At 43.9% G+C, this 19,933-nt stretch overlaps 2 protein-coding genes across 6 annotated transcripts; both read left to right on the top strand.

Moving 5' to 3' along the window:
• The first annotated feature begins 1,659 nt into the window (after window positions 1-1,659).
• Window positions 1,660-11,531, top strand: LOC135582928 (QWRF motif-containing protein 2-like). Of its 4 annotated transcripts, none has more exons than XM_065130951.1 (7): window positions 1,660-1,768; window positions 4,091-5,598; window positions 7,366-7,485; window positions 9,165-9,281; window positions 9,369-9,458; window positions 10,744-10,851; window positions 10,929-11,531. In XM_065130951.1, the coding sequence occupies exons 2-7, from the start codon at window positions 4,198-4,200 to the stop codon at window positions 10,989-10,991; spliced, it is 1,899 nt and encodes a 632-aa protein (XP_064987023.1). In that variant the 5' UTR covers window positions 1,660-1,768; window positions 4,091-4,197; the 3' UTR covers window positions 10,992-11,531. The 4 variants fall into 4 exon arrangements, with proteins under 4 accessions (XP_064987023.1, XP_064987022.1, XP_064987021.1 ...); XM_065130950.1 differs by lacking the exon at window positions 1,660-1,768 and adding an exon at window positions 2,979-3,093; XM_065130949.1 differs by lacking the exon at window positions 1,660-1,768 and having other exon boundaries at window positions 4,019-5,598.
• Window positions 11,532-17,878: 6,347 nt separating this feature from the next.
• On the top strand, window positions 17,879-19,933 carry LOC135625834 (probable N-acetyltransferase HLS1-like). 2 transcript variants are annotated; one of them, XM_065130928.1, is made up of 3 exons: window positions 17,879-18,471; window positions 18,561-18,744; window positions 18,843-19,933. In XM_065130928.1, exons 1-3 carry the CDS (start codon window positions 18,375-18,377, stop codon window positions 19,699-19,701), a joined length of 1,140 nt encoding a protein of 379 aa, XP_064987000.1. In that variant the 5' UTR covers window positions 17,879-18,374; the 3' UTR covers window positions 19,702-19,933. The 2 variants fall into 2 exon arrangements, with proteins under 2 accessions (XP_064987000.1, XP_064986999.1); XM_065130927.1 differs by having other exon boundaries at window positions 17,880-18,471; window positions 18,557-18,744.

Below are 19,933 nucleotides of genomic sequence, written 5' to 3'. Positions count from 1 at the left end.
GGAATTAAAGCAAGGGGTTCAGTGTATCATATCTAGTCCTCCCTTCAGGCATCGAGGATCAGCCACTCTAAGTATTAGATGGATTTCGACATATCTTTGATGTAATCTTGTATGATTTCTAACAGATGGATTTGATGCTCTCACTCATCTATTTGTGTCATACTCTAGGAAAGAACCATCCAAATCATCTTCTATATCGAATAACTAAAATATAACGTATTTATTTTTACCTTTGTGTCATCAACGGAGGGTTGTCGTGACTCGATCTAATCTCAAAGGCACGGAGTAGTCTACTAGAACTACGTGACAATTGAGGGGAATCGATATCGAAAATGAGGTGGTCGAGGGGGGTCTGAGGCGGTTGTCATATCTCAGCGTGAGCTTTGGTCTCCTCAAAGTCTTGCATAAAAGTTGACGTCGAAAGAGATTTTCCAACCTGATCCCTCCGATGATTAAGTTAGCCTTTTATGGGGAATTAGAATAGAAGATTCAATGTGTGTCAGATCTAGTCCCTCCTTCAGGCATCAAGGATTGACTTTTATACTTGGGAAGCCAGAAGGGTGTTGCGACTGACAAGTTGCTTATCTGTATTTCCTTCTCCTGTGCCTTATTTATATAGACAATAGGCTTATATGGCCTTCTGTGACACCCATCAATAGGGGATAATATAAGGGACATCGCTTGCTAGTCGAGAAGGTTTCTCGTGGGCTATCGCCTACAGAGGTTGACCAAAGGAGGGCACAGGTCAACTTAACCATTTGAGGACCCCTACCCTCGGTGGCTAAGTCATACCATCCATCGTGATTTGCGGATCATGACGGTTGATCGGCTATCGCTTTGCTACTGAACAGAAAGAGGTGACGTGGTCTTTCCACATCAATTCCCTAGTGGTGGCCAATTTGACGGGCTCTCATTGATGTCAGAATGTTCCCTATCATATCACTTCTAATGTATACTAGAGGAATTTTTAACTTGCTTGCCTGGTTGATTCAATTATACACGATGGATCAATCATCCTGATACAAATGATACATTTCAATCGCTCGCATGATTTGATTAGTCATAAAAAAATAAGGAGCATTTATTTCAACTGCATCATCATTTCACTGATACAGCAGACTTGCATTCTGTTAAGATGACCTTATCATCGATTAGGATGTCACACCAAATGTGTTATTAAGGTTAAGAATTCACAAGCACGTAAAGATGTGTAATTAAGGTTAAGAAGTCTTTTTGCTGACTCCATTCACTCATTCATAGGTCCCATGATTCCTGAACTATCTTCTGTCGCCAAAGATGTTTTGTACCCCAAGACATACCAGTGGAGATGATCAACAAAACATTCTTAATGTGCGAGCAATTCATATATCATATCAACTACAATCGCGTAAATCATATCCTCCATTAGCAATACTCATACATATGGTAAAAGGTATAGAGAAGAACAGAGATGCCATGCAAAGTACAAAAGCTCCACGTTGAGAACGTGGTTGGAAAAGAGAAAGAGATGGCAACGATGAAACCTTGAGAGTCCGACATTAAGAAAAATGTCGGGAACAAAACCTCACTGAAAGCAAAGAGGGGGAGAAAGAGAAGATGGGACCAACTCGGAAAGCTTAGATTGCACATCACAGCGACCTAAGGCCAGAAAATCCTACTGTTTGGTGTCTAAGGGGCCTCACCTTACATATCTAAAGCCATGGCAGCAGTAATCCATGCTTAGTTTGAAGTGGCTCTCTTTGGTTTCGTTCTCTTCATCAACGTGAAGGTATGCGATTAATTGCACTTCGATTTGTAGAACAAGTTCTTCGTTCTCTTTCTTCCTAGTTCCTTAAAAAACTAGTGTTTCTTCTTTTGTGGAGCAAAAAGTTCATTTGATATATGAAAGCAATGTATTCTTCAACATCTCCCATGTAACAATGGTTTTGAAAGCTTCCAAAGTAATGTACGTCCCATTCCCCTTTTCCCCACAGTAGAAACCAGCTCCTAATATGAGTTCAAATGTCGAATTCAATGCATGTCCGTGCTCGCAAGAACACCAAACAAACTTGTTCTCTTCACAGTAGAGTTGTTTGACCACAGCGGAGAGAGAGAGAGAGAGATGAACAAATCACAAAGAGCTTTCGTCTTATCTTCTCCTTTTTCTTGTACTGATCTTAGAGGAGAGTCTTCAGACTCCAATGGAAGGAGGAGACCACAAGCAAAAAATGAATCCTTCTTGCTGGGACTTTGGCATGGAGTTCTCTTCTTTTTCTTCAAGTCTGATAAATTCTGCAATTTCAACCCTAATCAATAACCTGCATCTCAATCCACATTGAAGGTGGCTGCTGTCCTCACAAGCTAAAGAGACTGTTCTCTACAGTGGCATACTCTCTTGGCTATGGTCCAATATAATTAACCTAGGCGCATGAACCTTCCATTTCACTAGAATACTTTGGCCCATTTGAAGATGTCACACACCACAACAATGTTAGCTGTCCTTATTTCATGGTCCCCGAGAACGGGGTTGAACAAAGTCAACTCATGAGCGGAGGGTTAATGATGTGATCTACCTTTCCAAGAAGCCTTGGGCAATTAGGTTCCTCCATGTATCTTAAAATGCATGGATGGCATGAGAGTGTTAGTCTATGCAGGAGAATTAAACTATAAGCATCATATTATGCCAGATCAATTGCAGGAGAAGAGAGAAATGAACTGTGTCTTCAAGTTCAAATTTCAAGATCATGGGAGAAGAGAAAGAAGAGCTCAAGTGGTCCAAGACACCAAGGGAGGGGAGTGAGTAATGTAGGCATGTGCAATGGTTTTAACTGGTCCCCTGAACTCTACTACTGTGCATGGAACAAGAGCTTTTAAGTTTGCTTGGCTTTCTTTTCATTAGGTCCCCATGAATCTTCTTCTTCTTCTTCTTCTTCTTCTTCTTCTTCTTCTTGGGTAAGGGCACATAAGGTCACTTCAGCTCATCAGGCGACCTTCCACCTTCCATTGTTCTTGCAGACACTCTCTCCGCCTTGCTCACATCTGAAAGGATGTGAGGAGGAGGTAATCCATGCATGCACTCGGGACGTTTCCAAGCTTTGGATCTGCGTCTCTGATGTGAGCTCTTCCTGTGATCTATTGCTATCAAAGAAAATAAGATTCTGATTTGATTCTCTAAAGAATTCCCCATTCATAGAACTGCATCCTGCATTTGCATGTCATCAAATTTTGGATGGTCTCTTGAAAAAGCAACCATCCACACAAGACAAACATTGAAAAGGAAGGTAGAACAAATCATTCATCTGCAGTTGGTGCTGCGATCACCCCTTTTTTGCATGTGAAAAAGAGAGCCTCGTTGGAATGATACGTACAAGTTCTTACAGATCAAGTTGTTCTCTCAATCCATTGCCTTACTGCATTCATCCTTGCAGCGGTTGGACTAATGTTGAAATGACTTGAGACAGCTGAAGAAGAAGAGATTGGGGGTGTTGCAAGCATGTTTGGCATCAGGGGCCATAGGATCTTAGTTGTGTGACTGATGGACCTACAAAAAGGCTATTATCACACATCAATTGGGCCCCACTGCCTTTCTCCCTTCCTAAGCTAAATTTGGTATCAAAGATTGTTGAGCTTCCACATCCACTCACTCACTTGGCACAAACAAACTAAACACTAAAAAGTCATAGGTTTAGTTCTATTAAAAATATTTATAATTTTTATTATTTTCTTAAAGTCTTATTTTATCTTTCTTCGTGCCATTAATAATAATTATTTAATCTATGGTATTTATTGATGTAACATGTCATGTTGACCACAACTCAATTGGAGCAAAGAATCAACTTCAATTTAACATGTCATATTGTCTTTTTTTTTTCGGGTAAACATGTGTGATTATTTTCTTATATCCTTAAATATTTTGTATTTATTAATACTCGATATTAAAAAAATAAAATAAAATAAAAATATTTTTATTATATTAAACAACATATATAATGCTCACATAAACTTGAACGTAAACCTACAAATGTCTTAACAGACACGTTAATACTTAACATAGAAGAAGGAAATAAATCCATGACTCCTCGATCTTCTGCTTCACTCTCTCTTCTCTCAGGGAGTTCGCTGCTGGAGGAGTTCGAGTCCGGTGGTGTGACCCCTTTCTGCTGGTGGAAGTGGAGAAGGGACGGTGAGCCCGAGATCGAGGTAGCTCCGGCGAGATCCATGGTGGCCGCCATCCCGCCTGCCACCGCCGCCGCCTCCCGGCGCGACCCTTCGAACCGCAAGAACCCTTCTCCACCCCGCCATCGCAACGATCCCCAGAACCCCCGCCGCCCGCCGCTTGTCCCCTCGGAGAAGGACAATGCCGTCTCCGTCACCGACGCAACAGCTGGCGGCCCTGCCCCTAGGCGGCCTCGCTCCAGGGAGATCTCCTCTCGGTACCTCTCGTCGTCGTCTTCCTCTTCTTCGACCTCCACCTCCTACTCCACCGCCACCACCTTATCTTCTTCCGGCTCTTCCTCCGGCTCCCGACGCTTCCCGTCGCCTCTCGTGACGCCACGGCCATCGACGCCGCCGACATTGTCCCAATCTGCGGCCCAAAAGCGATCCCACTCCGTCGATCGTGTCCGGCCTTTGACGCCACGCCCCGATCCCTGCCCCGCCTCGGCTGAACCGTCTGCGGCAGCTCGAGCACTCTGCACCATGACTCGGAGTCTCTCGGTCTCGTTCCAGGGCGAATCCTTCTTCTACCAGACCAGCCACGCCAAGACCGCCTCCCCTAGCCCAGCTCGGAAGCCTAGCCCTGAGCGACGGCGAGTTAGTGCGGTGGCTGCAACACCAGCGAGGGCTGGAGATCACTCGGAGAACAAGAGGCCCTCGGACAATCACCGCCTGTGGCCTGGAGCGAGACATCGAGCGTCGAATCCGTTGATGAGGAGCTTGGATTGCTCCTTGGGGCAGAACGACTCGATCTTGGCCACCGTCCGGTTGATGCAACAGTCACTGGTGTTCGACGATGGCACACGGAGGGCGTCGTTTGATGGGGCCGATCTCTCCGCTTCCTCTGACACTGATAGCATGTCATCAGGGAGCAATTCGGCGGTTCCGGAGCTCCGCATGGCCCCAAGGTCAAAGGTCGCTCCTCGAGGAATCAGTGTGCCGGCGAGATTTTGGCAGGAGAACAATAGCCGGCTGCGCCAGTTGCCAGACTCGGGATCGCTGCCATCTTCTTCAGGTTCAAGTCCCATGGTCCACCGGCAGCAGGGCTTGGTGAAGAAATTACCGGTTGACTGCCCGTCACCGTCTCCAAGGTTGGCTCCTTCGCCACTCCGTGGACCCATCAGACCATCTTCACCTGATAAGCACATGGCTTCTCCATCAAGGGGAATGGTTAGTCCTTTGAGGGCAAGGAGTGGTAGGACCCCGACTTCATCTCCAGTTAGTCAGCCAGCCAATGCACCTTCAATTATAAGCTTTGCTGCTGAAGTGAGGAGGGCGAAAAAAGGAGAGAATCGAATTGAAGAGGCACACCTACTGAGGCTGTTCGATAACCAACACTTGCAATGGCGGTTTGTAAATGCAAGGGCCAGTGCAGCATCGCTGTGGCATAAGGTGACTGCAGAGGTAATGTTGATATCATAAACTCCTCCAGAGTTTGCTTATGCGTAGATTCTTTATGTAGCCCGTAAGAGCTCCAATATGTATATTCTGCTTTTCACATGTAGTATATCCACTTAGTTCTTATCCGTATCAAGTAGCAAACCATGGTTTAAAACTAAACATCTGTCAGTCATTTTTGGGTATTATTTTCCTTGGTCCAATCGAACTTGTTTTTCAAGCTTCTGAGGTTTCATCACCAAGTTTCAATTTGTTTCTGCAGCTGCCACCTCATACGATGTAGTAACCAGTGATGAAAAAATATTATTATAACCTGTTTTTAATGCTTGGTACTAGTGTAGAATCTAAAATTTAATTTTCTAGAGAACTTTGGAAGTTTATTTGTATCTGTTGAATTTTCTTGCAATCAGTGGTTCTCCCATCATCCATCATTTGTTCAAACTGTAAATTTTGATTTAACTATTCTAATCCCAATACTGCATTCTTTTGAGATTCATCATCCATGGCATCGTAGAAAGATTTTGATAGAAAGATTGTCTTTTATGCTTTAAAAGTGCTTGTTATAATTTTCAAGAGTTGTAGTGGCTTCTATAATATGTACATGCGTCCTTCCTAGTCGATTCTACTACCTTTTTAATGCATATGGACCTATGAAGGTTTCAAGGTTCAGAAAGGAAAATACTGCAAAATTAATTTCACATCATTAATCCAATAGGAATAGTTTCTAGAGAGAAGAATGGGAATAGGATAGGGCCTGTGGCCAAAAATGATAACTTATTCATCTGGTCAACTTTTCCAGTGTAAGAGTCAAATGTATGTCTTGTCTTACTGGATGTATTACATTATAACAGCTAATCATAATGAATTTCACCAGCCTTGCCAATTGGAGATCATAAGAAAGTTTTACTGGTTACTTAATTTCTTTTTTGCTAGATTTCTCCAGAAAACCATTGAACATAATACAATGCTGAACTTGCATAGATGATGTGATTGGTAGTGTTGATGCAGTAATAGCTGTTTTTAATAAGAGAATTTCAAGTCAAAAAATGCCCCTTTCAGAATAAGTATTTTGCATTACTTCAGTTAAATCAATGGTGCTTTCTTTATTGCACTCTGACTGCTTGAGCATACGTTCAGTGAAACTGAAGTCTACATGAATTCAATGTTAACTGAGAATAAATGTCTAGTGCTTTCTTAAAACCTAATGCAAACATGACACCTTCGTGTGGTGGCCTTCATGAAACTTGAAAGTGATCAGATAATGGTGAGATGGAGATGAAATCCCTTCTGGCTTTGCTTGTCGGGGTGTCATCATAGGAGGGAGAGAGACGTAACTGAAGCCTCTCGATTTAGCACAGGTTGGTAAGTGGGAATGCAAAGAAAAGGATAGCACTTTGCATGCCTCTTGTCATTGTTCTGCAGAATTAATGGCTACACTACACTCATTCTGAAATTCTGTTAACATACTTCTGCCCAAGCTAGCTAACTCAACAATGCTTTTCTGTCGACTTGTTCGATGCCAATCACATGCTACTTGTCCAAGTGTTAGATAAATTCAATAACCTACTTTTGGAAAGAATCAGACTAGAAAGGTTTTAAGCCCATTAAGCTTGGAAGATTCTGGCTAAAAAGCCTAGTTAATATATTGTGTTTGATATATATTCACACACAAATGAACACCTTCTCTATTGTCCCGCTCACAGATTTTGTCCTATATGTTGTGGTTAGGCATCAAATACAATCCTGCTAATGCTTATCTTTTATTTATAACAGAAACATATATATAATGTATGGGCTACAACCTCAAAATTGCGTGATTCTGTCACTTTTAAGAGGACCAAGTTACGACTTCTTACGCAAAATCTGAAGCTAAAATCTGTTCTTCATGAGCAAGTAAGTAATTTTTCTTCATTTATTTTCTTGTAAATCAAATTTCAATGAAATTTATTAACGTTTGGTCTAATACTAGATCAGAATGATTCATGTCAGCAGCATGTCACTGTCAATTACAATTAACTGTAGATATTAATTGATGCCAATCCATCTCTCTCTCTCTCTCTCTCTCTTTCTCTCTCTGAATATTAATCTTGAACACTTATCTATTATGCTATTTACTAAAATCTTAAATCAGGTACACTGCACTAAATAGGTTGACTATCTTTACTCAACCATTATGTTTTCTGGAAGTACTGATATCTAACAAGGGTATATATGTTGAAAGTGTTTGTTAGTTTGTTATGTTCTATGTCATATAGACCAGAAGGATCCTGCAGTTAAAGCCTGTTATCATGAAAGTTTATGCAGTCTTCTTAATAAATAAAACTTCCATAAATCAAAATTTTATGCTTTCTAGTCGGCTGTCAGTAAGGGACTTTGTTAACAGAAAACTAAATAAGTAACCTAGTTTAGCAAAACTATTTTTATTATTTTGTGAACTAAACTCATGCCTTTCAGATTTTCCACTGGGATTGGAAACTTGCGACAAGAGAAGAAAACATCATTTGACAAGTGAGCTGCAATCATAACCTAGGCAAAAGTTACTATCGTTTCTTTGGTTCAATATGAAGCGATCAAGCAAAGAACTATAGATACAAGCATGTACTTCAAGTAATTTGTGGTGAAAGGTTATCAATTAACAATAGCAGGAACAGAGAAATATGCATGTAGTGATCCTCATATTGTTGCCAATGTAGACCTTATTAGGGGACTTCAACTTTCAGATCCAAGATAGCATGTCACAGGAATGCCATTGCTTAGCATTCTTGACAACTATGCTTTGTGATATAGTTACATGCACCAATGATAAACAAGTTATACAGCCATCATATTGTGGCTATGAACATGAGCCTAGAAAATGAATATTGGCTTAAGAAGAAATAATTCAAAATTGTTCGTAGGCAGTATTTATCAAAAAACTGAAGAAGGATTAATCATTAATGAAATTCATGTCAACCAATCCTTCATAGGGGACCTAATTTAAAAGTGTTGATGGAATATTATTAGTTACTATTGTATTAGAAATCCTTCAACCGTTGGGGTTTTAAATTCTTAATTATTGTATTAGAATGGAATATTACCACGTTGCTTGATTTACATGATGGGAGTAGTTTGCAAGTCCTTCAGAAAACTGTGTATGTTCCTTCACTAAAATAAAATTTATGGATAACATGTTGTAATTTATTTTTTCTTTTTCACAGAGTAGAAAGGTAAAAGGAAATTCGCACAATGAAATGTTCTTATGATACTGGTATTTTGCGGAATTGTGCATCTTTTCATGTTATCTCATAATCTAGAACATGTTGTCTACTGGCAATATCTTGGACTAAAAGCACGGGAACAAATATAATATGTTTTTGCATATAGTGAAATGTTCTCTGAAGTAATCTGAGAAATAATGACACAGTGCAAGATGTGAAAAGTAAGATATTCAACATATGTTCTTATGATGTGCATTTACTTATCTTTGACACATTTCCAGAAGTCCTTTCAAGAAATTAAGGTTTGCTTGCAGATATATGTATATAAATTGTGAGATACATGAAGTTGAATATTTTGAAACTTGATTGACATAGATGACCTATCTGGAGGAGTGGTCTCTCATGCATAGCAACCATTCAAGCTCATTATCTGGAGCTATTGATGCATTAAATGCTACAACTCTCCGTCTTCCTGTTGTTGGTGGAGTAAAGGTTTGTGCTTCAAATTTTGCAACATTACCATATGATTGATGATCTCTTTCCAACTTTTAAGTCATGTAAATGTGTTCTATTGTGCAGGCAGACATCCAGGAAATGAAATATGCTGTTGGGTCAGCCGTAGAAGTGATGCAGGCAATGGGATCCTCAATATTCTTTCTTTTGTCAAAGGTGATGACACTAATAACTTGGAATATATAGGTCAATAATCTTAACAACTACCATCCAGTCCTTGCTACAACTGTTGCTGATTGCGAAGAATGCAACCACTGTCATTGTCAAACTTACCAGGTGCTAAGGCCAATTTAGGCTAGCAGTTGCTTATCAACTTTGAGCAGTCAACCATTAGAGGCATTTTCACGAGTCATTGTGGGTTACAGGGTGGTGATTGCTAGCGGGTAATTATTGGCCAGCAGTGGAGTGACTTCTTTTACAGTAACTTACCCCCCAAACTCTGACTTCCCCTACCCTTCACCCTATGTTACGACTTACAATTCAATGAATAGTAAAAAATCAAGGAGGGTTTTACGCTACGATACCCTGCTTAAAATATAACATTTATCCTTTCTGACATTTGTTGATCAATGATAACTACAAACTCCAGTAAGAATACTGTGTCATCCTCACTTGTGTCATCCAGTAAGAATTAATAATACTGTGTCATCCTCACTTGTGATTTAAAATAGAAGATCAGTAAGGGTGGTGTGAACATCACTGCCACAGGTGCTAGAAATCTAACCCTTCATTGTTATTATTAATTCTAGGAATATCCCCAGTATCCTGACCTGTTTGCACCAGAACACTTGTTTACTTCATTTCCATGCTTGTCCAGTGTCCAATTATGTTCTCAGCCAAATTATGTGATCCAGTGAACTTTACCTGGGCTTGGACTTATCTTGGGTTAAAATCAAGCTCTAATATGGTTCCCCATGGTTCATCTAGTTTGGATTTAATCCCAAAAACCAACTCGAATTCAGGTAAGACATCCTAAAACATCATGTCCCCAGAATGAACACAACATCATGAATGATTTGTTATCATTTATTTTTCTGTGGTGTGTCATATCCATCCCATGTGATCACAAGAGCCATGGATTTGCATTCTCCTGCATCCACCATTCAAAGTGTCCACATTATACTCCCCATCTAAATCCCACTGTATACAATTGCATTGAGTGTGATCACCTGATTATAAGCGGAAGATATCGATCAATCTACTTAATAGAACCATGTTCCCAGAGTTGTTAAACCCATACATTATGAATAGGTCTGTTTTTCCACTGTCTTACTAATATTCATTTTACATAGTTTGGAAGAATATGGTGCTTAGCATCAATTCATATGATATGGTTTGGCCAGTGTCCTCTGACAAATACTATTTTCTGATTCTAAAACATAGCTAAACTTCCATCAGGACATTTCAAGTTCTTAAGATTTAAAATCATCATAATCTACAGGTAGAAGGGACAAGTTCTGTGATTTCTGAAATTACTAAAGTGGCTGCGGAAGAGCGTTTGTTACTTGAAAAATCCAGAGATCTCTTGTCCACAGTTGCAGCTATGCATGTAAGTGCTGATACAGTTTATTTTCTTCTTTACCCGTTTCATGTAATGCTTGTTAATGTGGAAGGTCATGTTAACAGGTGACACAATGTAGCCTACAAAGTCATGTGATACAACTAAAACAAAAGGCCAGCCCAACATAACTGTAGAACAAGATGACAAAAGGCCGATTCCTTGTGTTTTCTTTGATCACTAACACCAAACCGAAGGTTTTTGTTTCTAACTGAAGATTGTGTGCACTCACCCTGGTAGCCTGGTCGCTAAGCATCCAGGAGGCTGCCATTTTGTTGGGGTTTCAATTCCCAGTTGCACACAGTGTGCTGGTGTGAGACCTTAGTCCATTCGGAAAAGGAAAACCGAAGATTATGCCAAACGTAATAACGAACAACTGGTTTTGTTGGGTGCAAAGCCAGTGCCTAAATTCTTCCTGCTCATATTTCTACAGCAGTTGGTTTATGTGTTTTTTGTATGCATACTACCACATGTTGTCCTTTTTCCCTCAGGGATTACCTTGTTTTATACAAAAATATGTTCTCTTATGCTAGTCAATTTGAAGCTTATGTACATATGTATTCTAATGAATCTTTTCTTTTTGTTCTTTGTTTAAGACATTACCAGGCATTGACCTGTTGAATTTGTTTACTGTAAAAAGCAAGCAATAAATTGTATGTATTAGGAGTGCAGCTGTGCCTGATGTTTCATCTTACACAGACGAAATCAAAACTTGACAGCATGATTTCAAAAGCTATTTTGATCTCTTGCTGCATCACGGCCGAACTGTTTTTGTTTTTTCCCATTTGTTTTCAGTTTGTTCTCATCTATGTGCAGCCACTGGTGACTGGTTTTAATATATTTTGTTCCCCTGAGGCTGAGGTGAAGTTGGACTCCATCATTGTATATCGAAACCATGTTTTGGCCACTGAGAATTAGCAGGTAATTTTGGTGGACAGGATTCTGTGTGTTTCTAACATCTTGCTGTCTTCCCAAGTTCGTGATCGGTGGCCAGAGTAAGTCGCTCTTCCTCATAAAATTCTTGTTCGGTTTCTGTCTTTTTCTTGGAATGCGATTCTTCGATCGCTTTTAGAGGGTTGCGTCAACTTTCTTTTGTTTCTATAGCGAACTAATCTATCGCTATAGATCACATCATTCTCTTTGTTGGTTATCCGTATGCAGAAAAACCCTCTTTTTATCTTTTCATACGCTATGATGAGTTAGGATGAGCTCTCGTGTGATTGTGATGGACGGCCCAGAATCCTCCTGAGGGAGACGCTATCTACGTAGGCTTGGGCCCATGGGCCACGTCACCGAACACTTGCAACCGGAAAACCTAATTATTCCCACGTCAGCATCTCAATCCCAACCCAACATTTGTCATGCCATTAAATGGGTAGGACCATCCGGTCCCCGACCACACATAATAATCTCACTGTCGTAGGCCATGGACAAGAAATACGAAGGCCCATGCGTTCTTGTCACCCCCATCCCACCATGATGCGGACATCGGAGAGCGATTCCCGGAGCCATCCGAAGAATGTCAGACGTGTGCTCCCCATGCGTGCATGCATGCATGCATGCGTCCGTGACATGGCATCATCCATGATAGATGCATGCGATGGCTATGTGTCAGTTTTGTTCCTATCTCCATCCCCAACCACCCCTCCCCCTACCCATACAGTGGTACCTTGTACAGTTCGCAAGTACGATCGCAAACGAGCGTTTCCTCTTACATTAGCTCCATGTCGATTACCTTTGCGATCCTGTCCTGCCGTGGAGGCGAAAGCAAAGGTTAACTGCCGCACTAGTGGCACTGATACAGACGTGATGTGATCTTTTTGTATTAGATATGACTCAGCGACAGTAAGGTAAATTCAAAATCTTTCTTATACGTTTCATTAATTTTTGAAGTCGGATTTGGTGTACCAACATGACGATGAAGGAATCGGCATCGGTGTACAAGAAGTTTGGTGGTGGCAGAAGAAGGAAAAGCTTTGTTCGTCAAAGCAGGGGACTCCAAATCTCATCAGATCGATGCATGGCAGTACAAGCGCTGAGGATGTCTGACATCTGGTCCACTTTTCCTCAGAACATGATGAAATTATTCACCTTCTCGGTACCAATATTCCTTGAGGATAAGCTTTCATGAACTGTGATGCAGGAGGAGTTACTGAGTGTGCTTTGTTGTTAGCAAAAGGGATGTCCTGGTGTGGACCTTGCGCCCCATGAGCCTCCATGGAAGTGAGGCCAGCGACATGGGTCTCACGGCCATCGGCCACTGGAACGCCTGCAGAGAGGCTCATGTGAGTGTTTGGTTGGGCGCGAGACGTACCCGGACAACCCTGCGAGGCCCCAGCCACTGTTCGCGGCCACATGGGAGGTCGAGACGAGGAGGGGGCAAGCCGGACTCGTCTGGTCAAGCCACCACAGTCGTGGCTCTGCTCTCGTCCGACTGTGGAAGGTGGCCGGTGGACGAGCCTCCGTCCAACACGTGGGTCTTGCGCCCGGGCTCGATGCTCTCCTGTCGCAGGACAAGGGCGGTGGAGGCGCAGTGCCCTCGCGCGCGGCCATTGATGCCTTCCCCCCGGTTGGTGCCCTGAACCCGTTTGTCCATTTGTCTCTTCGACTTCTCCCTCAGGAATCTTCTTATTACTTGGTACCAAGAGAAATATGAAATTGCACAGGTCGGGCCTCACAGTCTTGTCGGGCCGGAAGGCCCACAGCCCAAACCCTAACAAACGACGGAGACGTCACATCCCCACTGCCGAAAGTACGCGTCTTATGCCCCAAATCTCCGCTTTGTCCCCTCTTCCACCTCCAATCCCTGTGCTCTCCACCCTCTCTCCCTCTCGTTCTTGTCCGATAGCTCAAAAGATCTACCAGGTGGTCAAACAAGATGACTGTCAAAAAAAGGCATAGATGAGTGGGTGAACAAGTCGGCCCCACCTCTTCCCTCCCCTCTCCCTTCTCTCTCTGTCCCATTCTTGTTTGATAGCCCAAAAATCTACCTGCTGGTCAAACCGGTTGACCGTGTCAAAAGCATGTGTGGGGGCGAACACGTAGGCCCCACGCGGGTGGTGGCATCCATTCCAGGATCAACACCCAGACAAAGTTCTTAGAAACCAAGACATGGGCTACGCGGGGTCAAACGCTTTGTCCTGCCGGCTTGACTGCATCTGCATCGCACACCGTTTAGGAGATTCCTCCTGATGTGTTCAACCAAATATAGTGCTGATGAGTGTGAGTGAGTGAGTGAGAGAGAGAGGGAGAGAATAGAATCAGATCATTAGAAGAGTCCAAATTCCTGGATCACTCTGATTTATTAGGCATCTTTAACAAGTTCGATTGCTATTCTTAATATCATATTACAAGCTTAATTAGTTTGTTTTTGCAGTGCTAAGGATTTAAGTGTTTCTAAGACCAATTCTTTTTTTCTAGTTTTAATTTAGAAACTTAAATCAGAAAAAAAAGAAAGAAAAAAAAAGAAAAAAGAAAAAGATGTCATCTTCATCCCTAATCTCTTTAATTTTTTCCTCTATTATTGTTCTCTATAGAGACAAATTCCTGCTATATGTAATTCCAAATGATTTGTCACATCAAAAAGAAATTTCTGATTTATATTTGATGTTGTTTTTTTTTTTCTAGTCATGATTAGAAATCTTAATCCAAAAGAAGAAGAACAAGAAGAAGAAGAATAAGAACAAGTGGTCGTCTACATCCCCTATCTCATGTCTCTTTGGCTTTTTCCTGCAGTGGCCTTTGATCTTCTTCTCTGCAAGATAAATCGAAACAATGCTGATGATGTATCCCCTAAAGAGAGAGATCACATCAAAGTCCGACACGAGTACAATCAAGCTAATTTGGATTAAGCTAAAGACTGGTCAATGTTTCCATTGCCATGTTGATGCAACACATCAAGCTTGTACCTTTCGGTCGAGTGAGAATGATGTCTCCCCCATCTCCCCATTCCTCATTTCACCAACTATTAGCACGTGATCATCGTCCTCCAATGTTTCCATTCACCCATGACGAGTGCCTGAAGAAGAATAACCCTACTTGGCACACTCCAAACTCTGAATCAGCAAGCAAGCACATTGGCTTGCTATTTCCTTGGTCGAAGTTGCCTCGTAATTAGATTAAACAAACGATAATGGAAAGATGATTTGGGGAAGAAGAAGAAGAAGAAGAGGAGGGGATTTATGAGGGCACATGTATTATGGAGTTATCTTGTTGTTTCCATCTCCTGATAACCTTCCAATGGACATGTGTAGTCCGACACATTGAAATAATTGAGTTCACCTGTTCCATTGTTCATCAGTATCCTTTGTTCCCTTTAGGTGGTGGACCACCAACTCAACTCAAGTTATCAATTAATCTTATTGTTCTATGTTTTACTTAGCTAGGTTTCTAATTATTTAATTACCATAAACTTATTATTTTTCATTAAATTTATAATTATGTGTGAGCATGAATGTTGATGTCATAATTAGATTATATCTTTGTGATCTGATTAATTAGGAATGGAGAACTCTATAGTGACAAGATCCAGATTATTTCAGCCTATATTATTTTTGAATTATTTATTATTATTATTATTATTATTATTATTATTATTATATATATATTGCACAAAATGCATGGATATTTGAAGATGAAATCGGAGCGTGAGACCCAGTAAAAGTTGGGCATCATTATCTTGGGATTGAGGCACACGAAGGCCCCACTGACATGAAATAGGGAAAGACAAAGCCCGGTACACAAGGAATGTGGCCATCACTGGTTCAACCTTGACCTCATCCCCAAGTGACCATGAACTTGAAATCTTCTTCCTCCGGCTTCAATCGATCCCTGGACGCAAGACCCCACCGTGCATGTCCTCACCATCTCGACTCGTATCCACTCCACATGCCACAAGACGCATGAAGCCAAGCTCGGGCTCACATGCTTCCCATCGTTTTCCCTTTCTCGAGAGGAATGGATGGCAGGAGCTCATCGAATGTCATCTCATAACGAAATAAAGGTCTAAAGGAAACAGAATAAAGAGAGGCACGACTTCATGAGGCTTTATCTGAGTTTTCTATTCGTTTACGTGACTCACTTCAGGTCAAACAACCCCTAGCTTTAATGTGTACGCATCACAGACAAACAACAGCTATTCCTGGCCAAAAGATAAAGAATGGGCGAAAAGGGCGTTGTGGCTGAGAGGTCAGCGTCAACCCCCCTCCCGTGCGAGGAAGCTTCGCTCCGAAGACAGAGAGAGAGAAAGAGAAAAAACGAGGGAAGAACTCACGAAGAAAAGATTATAGTAAGGCATGGTGGTTGGGCGTCCCCCTGTCTTTGCCAAAAGAAAGGCAAGTGAGAGTGGCAGGTGGGGAAGTCAGAAGATCGGTAAGAGCTGAGGGTCGTGTAACACTTGAAAACTTGTGTGATCGTCTTCCATCATCACTCAAATGTTTCTGTGCAATTTCCTAATGCGAAGAGGGGGGGGGGAAAACAAATTGAAATGGAGCCCTTCATCACTGTCATTGGTCAATGCTGTCGTCGTCGTTATCGGTTTCAGTATTAATACCACTCTCATCAAGCCAAACATAGTGCCACTGTTGTAAGCTTTCATTATTGACAGCCACCCTCAGTCTCTTGTGCATGTAAAATGACTTTGGTTGGCAAGCCATTCGATCTTCTTCTCTACTTGGAAACGCTACTTGTGCTAGTCAAACACAAGCTGACGTATAGTACATGAAAATGCCTGCGGGCGGACCTTCTGACTCCTCCATTCAAGAAGAAGAAGAAGAAGGGCCATTATTTAAGTGCTTCTTCATCTCCTATTCTAATCATGAGGAATTGCAATGACCCTTCTTCGGTGAACTAGTTATGGAATCGTTGGACCTCATTCAACATGAGAAGGTTCCATGAACCAAGTACATCAAACCATCTGCTTTGCCAGGGAAGTTTCCTACTTCTTTATCCTATATCTGGGTTGAAGCAGTGCCTGTATCTGATCTCAGACACTGCAATGGATGGTGCGTGAATTCCATGTCTGTGGTCCAAATCTCGTGATACCGGTGATGCCCTGCTGACAACATCCTACAATGAGATTGGGCAATATGAATAATATCCATGAGTTCAACACAGAAGAAAATGACTAGCAACAGAAATCCTGTGGACCAACATTTCATGGAATACCAGTGGGGCACAAGGACTTGGATTTTTAGGCACATACTAGACTTACAGCTATCTATCTCATGCTGCAACCCCACCCATGACCGAGGTCGAAGAATTAGCATCTGCTGCAAGTATGGAGATTCCAGTCTGGGGTTCGATTTGTTGTCACTGCAATATAAAATGACTTGCTGACGATGAAGAATTAATTAGCTTAGGTTTTGTTTCCATTAGCTAAACGAGCAACGGCAGATGTTTTGCCGGTGTTTCCTTTCTTCGGTGGATCGATCGCTCGACCCTGTGGTGGACTCGAGAGATGACTTCATCTCGAATACTTTTCGTCTAAATACAGTGCTTATGTTCCCCCCGCAGCTAAAATAATCTCAGACAAAAGTGGCTCATTCATACTCTACGCAAAGAATTCCTAAAACAGGTGTCTCGGGCGATCCATCCCCAGATACGCACACTTCGAAGTAAGTCTTTCAGAACCAAGGCACTAATCAGAGTGCAGGATCTAAAATTTTCGTGCAGATCAATGTCGACATGTTGTTCGAGGGCTTGCAGCGCCACATGCATGCATGTCGAGGGAGGCGGGCATGGATGTATGGCGATGGGGCATGGGGACATGCTGGGCTCGATCACGCCTGCGGTAATGGATAACCATAAATGATTGGGCATGGCTCGTAATTGAGGGGATACGCCTTCTGGTCCGTAGAACTTAAATGATTTAATAAACGGGGTGGACACTCACCGGACCGCGCAGTCACAGCCGCCATTTCTTTTCTATCCCTCCTTTACCCAATCTCCACCTACGTTCTCCCATGCCATTTATTGTTGCTCACATCACCCAATTTAATATACGCCAGTGTGAGCTCTCCATAGAGAGGAGAGAGAGAGAGAGAAGGAAATGAGCATCGTGTCGGGCGAGAGGGCGGAGAGTTTGGGCCATCACCGAAACCCCACCGCCGTGCGACACGTCTATTTATACACCCCTCCCTCTCACTCCCGCATCGGTAGCTCAAGCATTTAGCTTCTCCCTACACCCAAACGGAGTCCCACCCCACCGAGAGAGTGGCAGGGAAGAGACCGAGAGGGAGGAAGCTCAAGGGAGCTTGGCGTGCACAGTCGTGTTCATTCCCATGCTTGCCTAGTAGAGCAGCCACAGTAATAATTGCTGCGATTGTTCATTTCGTGTCTATCACCGCCGATTCTTCCGGCGATTAATTTTGACGCGGTGCAAAGGGTAACGTCTGCCGTTAAGTATATCAGTAGGAAGAGGCAGAGGAGGAGATGGAGAGGGAGGAACTGATCATTGTCGTCAGGGAGTACGACGCCGAGACTGACCGGTCGGCGGCGGAGGCGGTCGACCGGATATGCGAGGTGGGCACCAGCGGCAAGGTGTCGCTCTGCATGGACCTCCTCGGCGACCCCGTCTCCCGCATCCGCCATTCCCCGGCCTACCTCATGCTGGTAACCTTCTCTCCCTTCCTATATATGCCCTCGTATAATGTGAATTCTATCTTGTTCCTTACTCGTGCTGATGTCTCATTCGTAGGTAGCTGAGACGAGCGGCCCGGTGAGAGAAATCGTTGGCGTCATCCGCGGCAGCGTGAAGATAGTCGCCTGCGGTAGGAAGATGGCTCGACAAGGCGGCGGAGGGACCAGAACCCATGGTCCGGCGGCCGCCCCGATATATACCAAGGTCGGCTACATCCTTGGGCTTCGCGTCTCGCCATCGCACAGGTAAATTTACCCCTTGATTCCTCCACTTCGTATGTGGGTTTGTAGCTTTCTGTACGAGGCTTTGTTCTCATTTCGTTGTTGTTTGATGCGTCCAACAGGAGGATGGGGATTGGGTTGAAGCTGGTGAAGCGAATGGAAGAATGGTTTGGGGAGAAGGGGGCGGAGTACGCCTACATGGCGACGACGAAGGGCAACGACGCGTCCCTCGGCCTCTTCACCGGGTGCGGCTACTCCAAGTTCCGGACGCCCTCCATCCTGGTCCACCCGGTGTTCGTCCACCGCCTCCCCGTTCCCCGCTCGGCCGCCGTTCTCCGAATCCCCCCCGCCGACGCCGAGGTCATATACCGCCGCCGCCTCGCCGCCACCGAGTTCTTCCCCCGAGACATCGACGCCGTCCTCGCCAACCCCCTGTCCGTGGTCACCCTCCTCGCCGTGCCGGCCGGATGCGCCGCGTCAGAGCGGTGGCCCGGCGCGGAGGCCTTCCTCGCGGCCCCGCCGGAGTCATGGGCGATTGCCAGCGTGTGGGACTGCGGCGGCGTGTTCCGGCTAGAAATCCGTGGGGCGTCGCGGCTTCGGCGGGCGGCAGCGGCCGCCACGCGTGCGGCTGACCGGGCTATGCCGTGGCTGCGGATCCCGTCCGTGCCGGACCTGTTCCGGCCGTTCGGGGCCTGGTTCCTGTACGGTATCGGGGGGGAGGGTCCGGCGGCGGCGACGATGGCTGCTGCGGTGTGGCGGGAGGCGCACAACACGGCGAGGGGGGCGGCGGCCGTGGTGGCAGCTGAGGTAGCGGAGATGGAGCCGCTCCGTCGAGGAATACCACGGTGGCGGCTGCTGTCGGGGGCCGATGACGTGTGGTGCGTGAAGCGGCTGGCGGAGGAGTACAGCGACGGGGCGGTCGGCGATTGGACCAAGTCGACGCCGGGGCCCTCCATATTCGTGGACCCCAGGGAGTTGTAAGGACTGCTAGAGACGGAGGAGGGAGACGCTCCCTCTTTCTTGCTGAACTACTGTTTTGGTCTTCTTTTCGTCTATTTCTTCTTTCCTTTTGTACAAAGAGCACTATTATTTTCCTGAGGGTTTTCTTTGTTCTGTAACTTCTCCTAAGTTCTCTCTGTAAATTCGATGATGGAGAATCTCATGGAGGAGGAGGTTAAGGGCGAAAGCAAAAGTGGCATCTTGGTTTCCTTCA

This window comes from Musa acuminata, chromosome BXJ2-10, assembly GCF_036884655.1.
Source record: "Musa acuminata AAA Group cultivar baxijiao chromosome BXJ2-10, Cavendish_Baxijiao_AAA, whole genome shotgun sequence".
Taxonomy (NCBI): domain Eukaryota; kingdom Viridiplantae; phylum Streptophyta; class Magnoliopsida; order Zingiberales; family Musaceae; genus Musa; species Musa acuminata.
This window is presented reverse-complemented; position numbering and strand designations above follow the sequence as displayed.

Coding starts and splice junctions, on each gene's coding strand:
- LOC135582928 (XM_065130949.1), top strand. CDS start 4,051: ATGACTCCTCGATCTTCTGCTTCACTCTCTCTTCTCTCAGGGAGTTCG. Junction 7,486..9,164: donor AATCTGTTCTTCATGAGCAA/GTAAGTAATTTT, acceptor TGATTGACATAG/ATGACCTATCTGGAGGAGTG. Junction 10,852..10,928: donor CCACAGTTGCAGCTATGCAT/GTAAGTGCTGAT, acceptor TCATGTTAACAG/GTGACACAATGTAGCCTACA.
- LOC135625834 (XM_065130927.1), top strand. CDS start 18,292: ATGGAGAGGGAGGAACTGATCATTGTCGTCAGGGAGTACGACGCCGAG. Junction 18,472..18,556: donor CCCCGGCCTACCTCATGCTG/GTAACCTTCTCT, acceptor TCTCATTCGTAG/GTAGCTGAGACGAGCGGCCC. Junction 18,745..18,842: donor CGCGTCTCGCCATCGCACAG/GTAAATTTACCC, acceptor TGCGTCCAACAG/GAGGATGGGGATTGGGTTGA.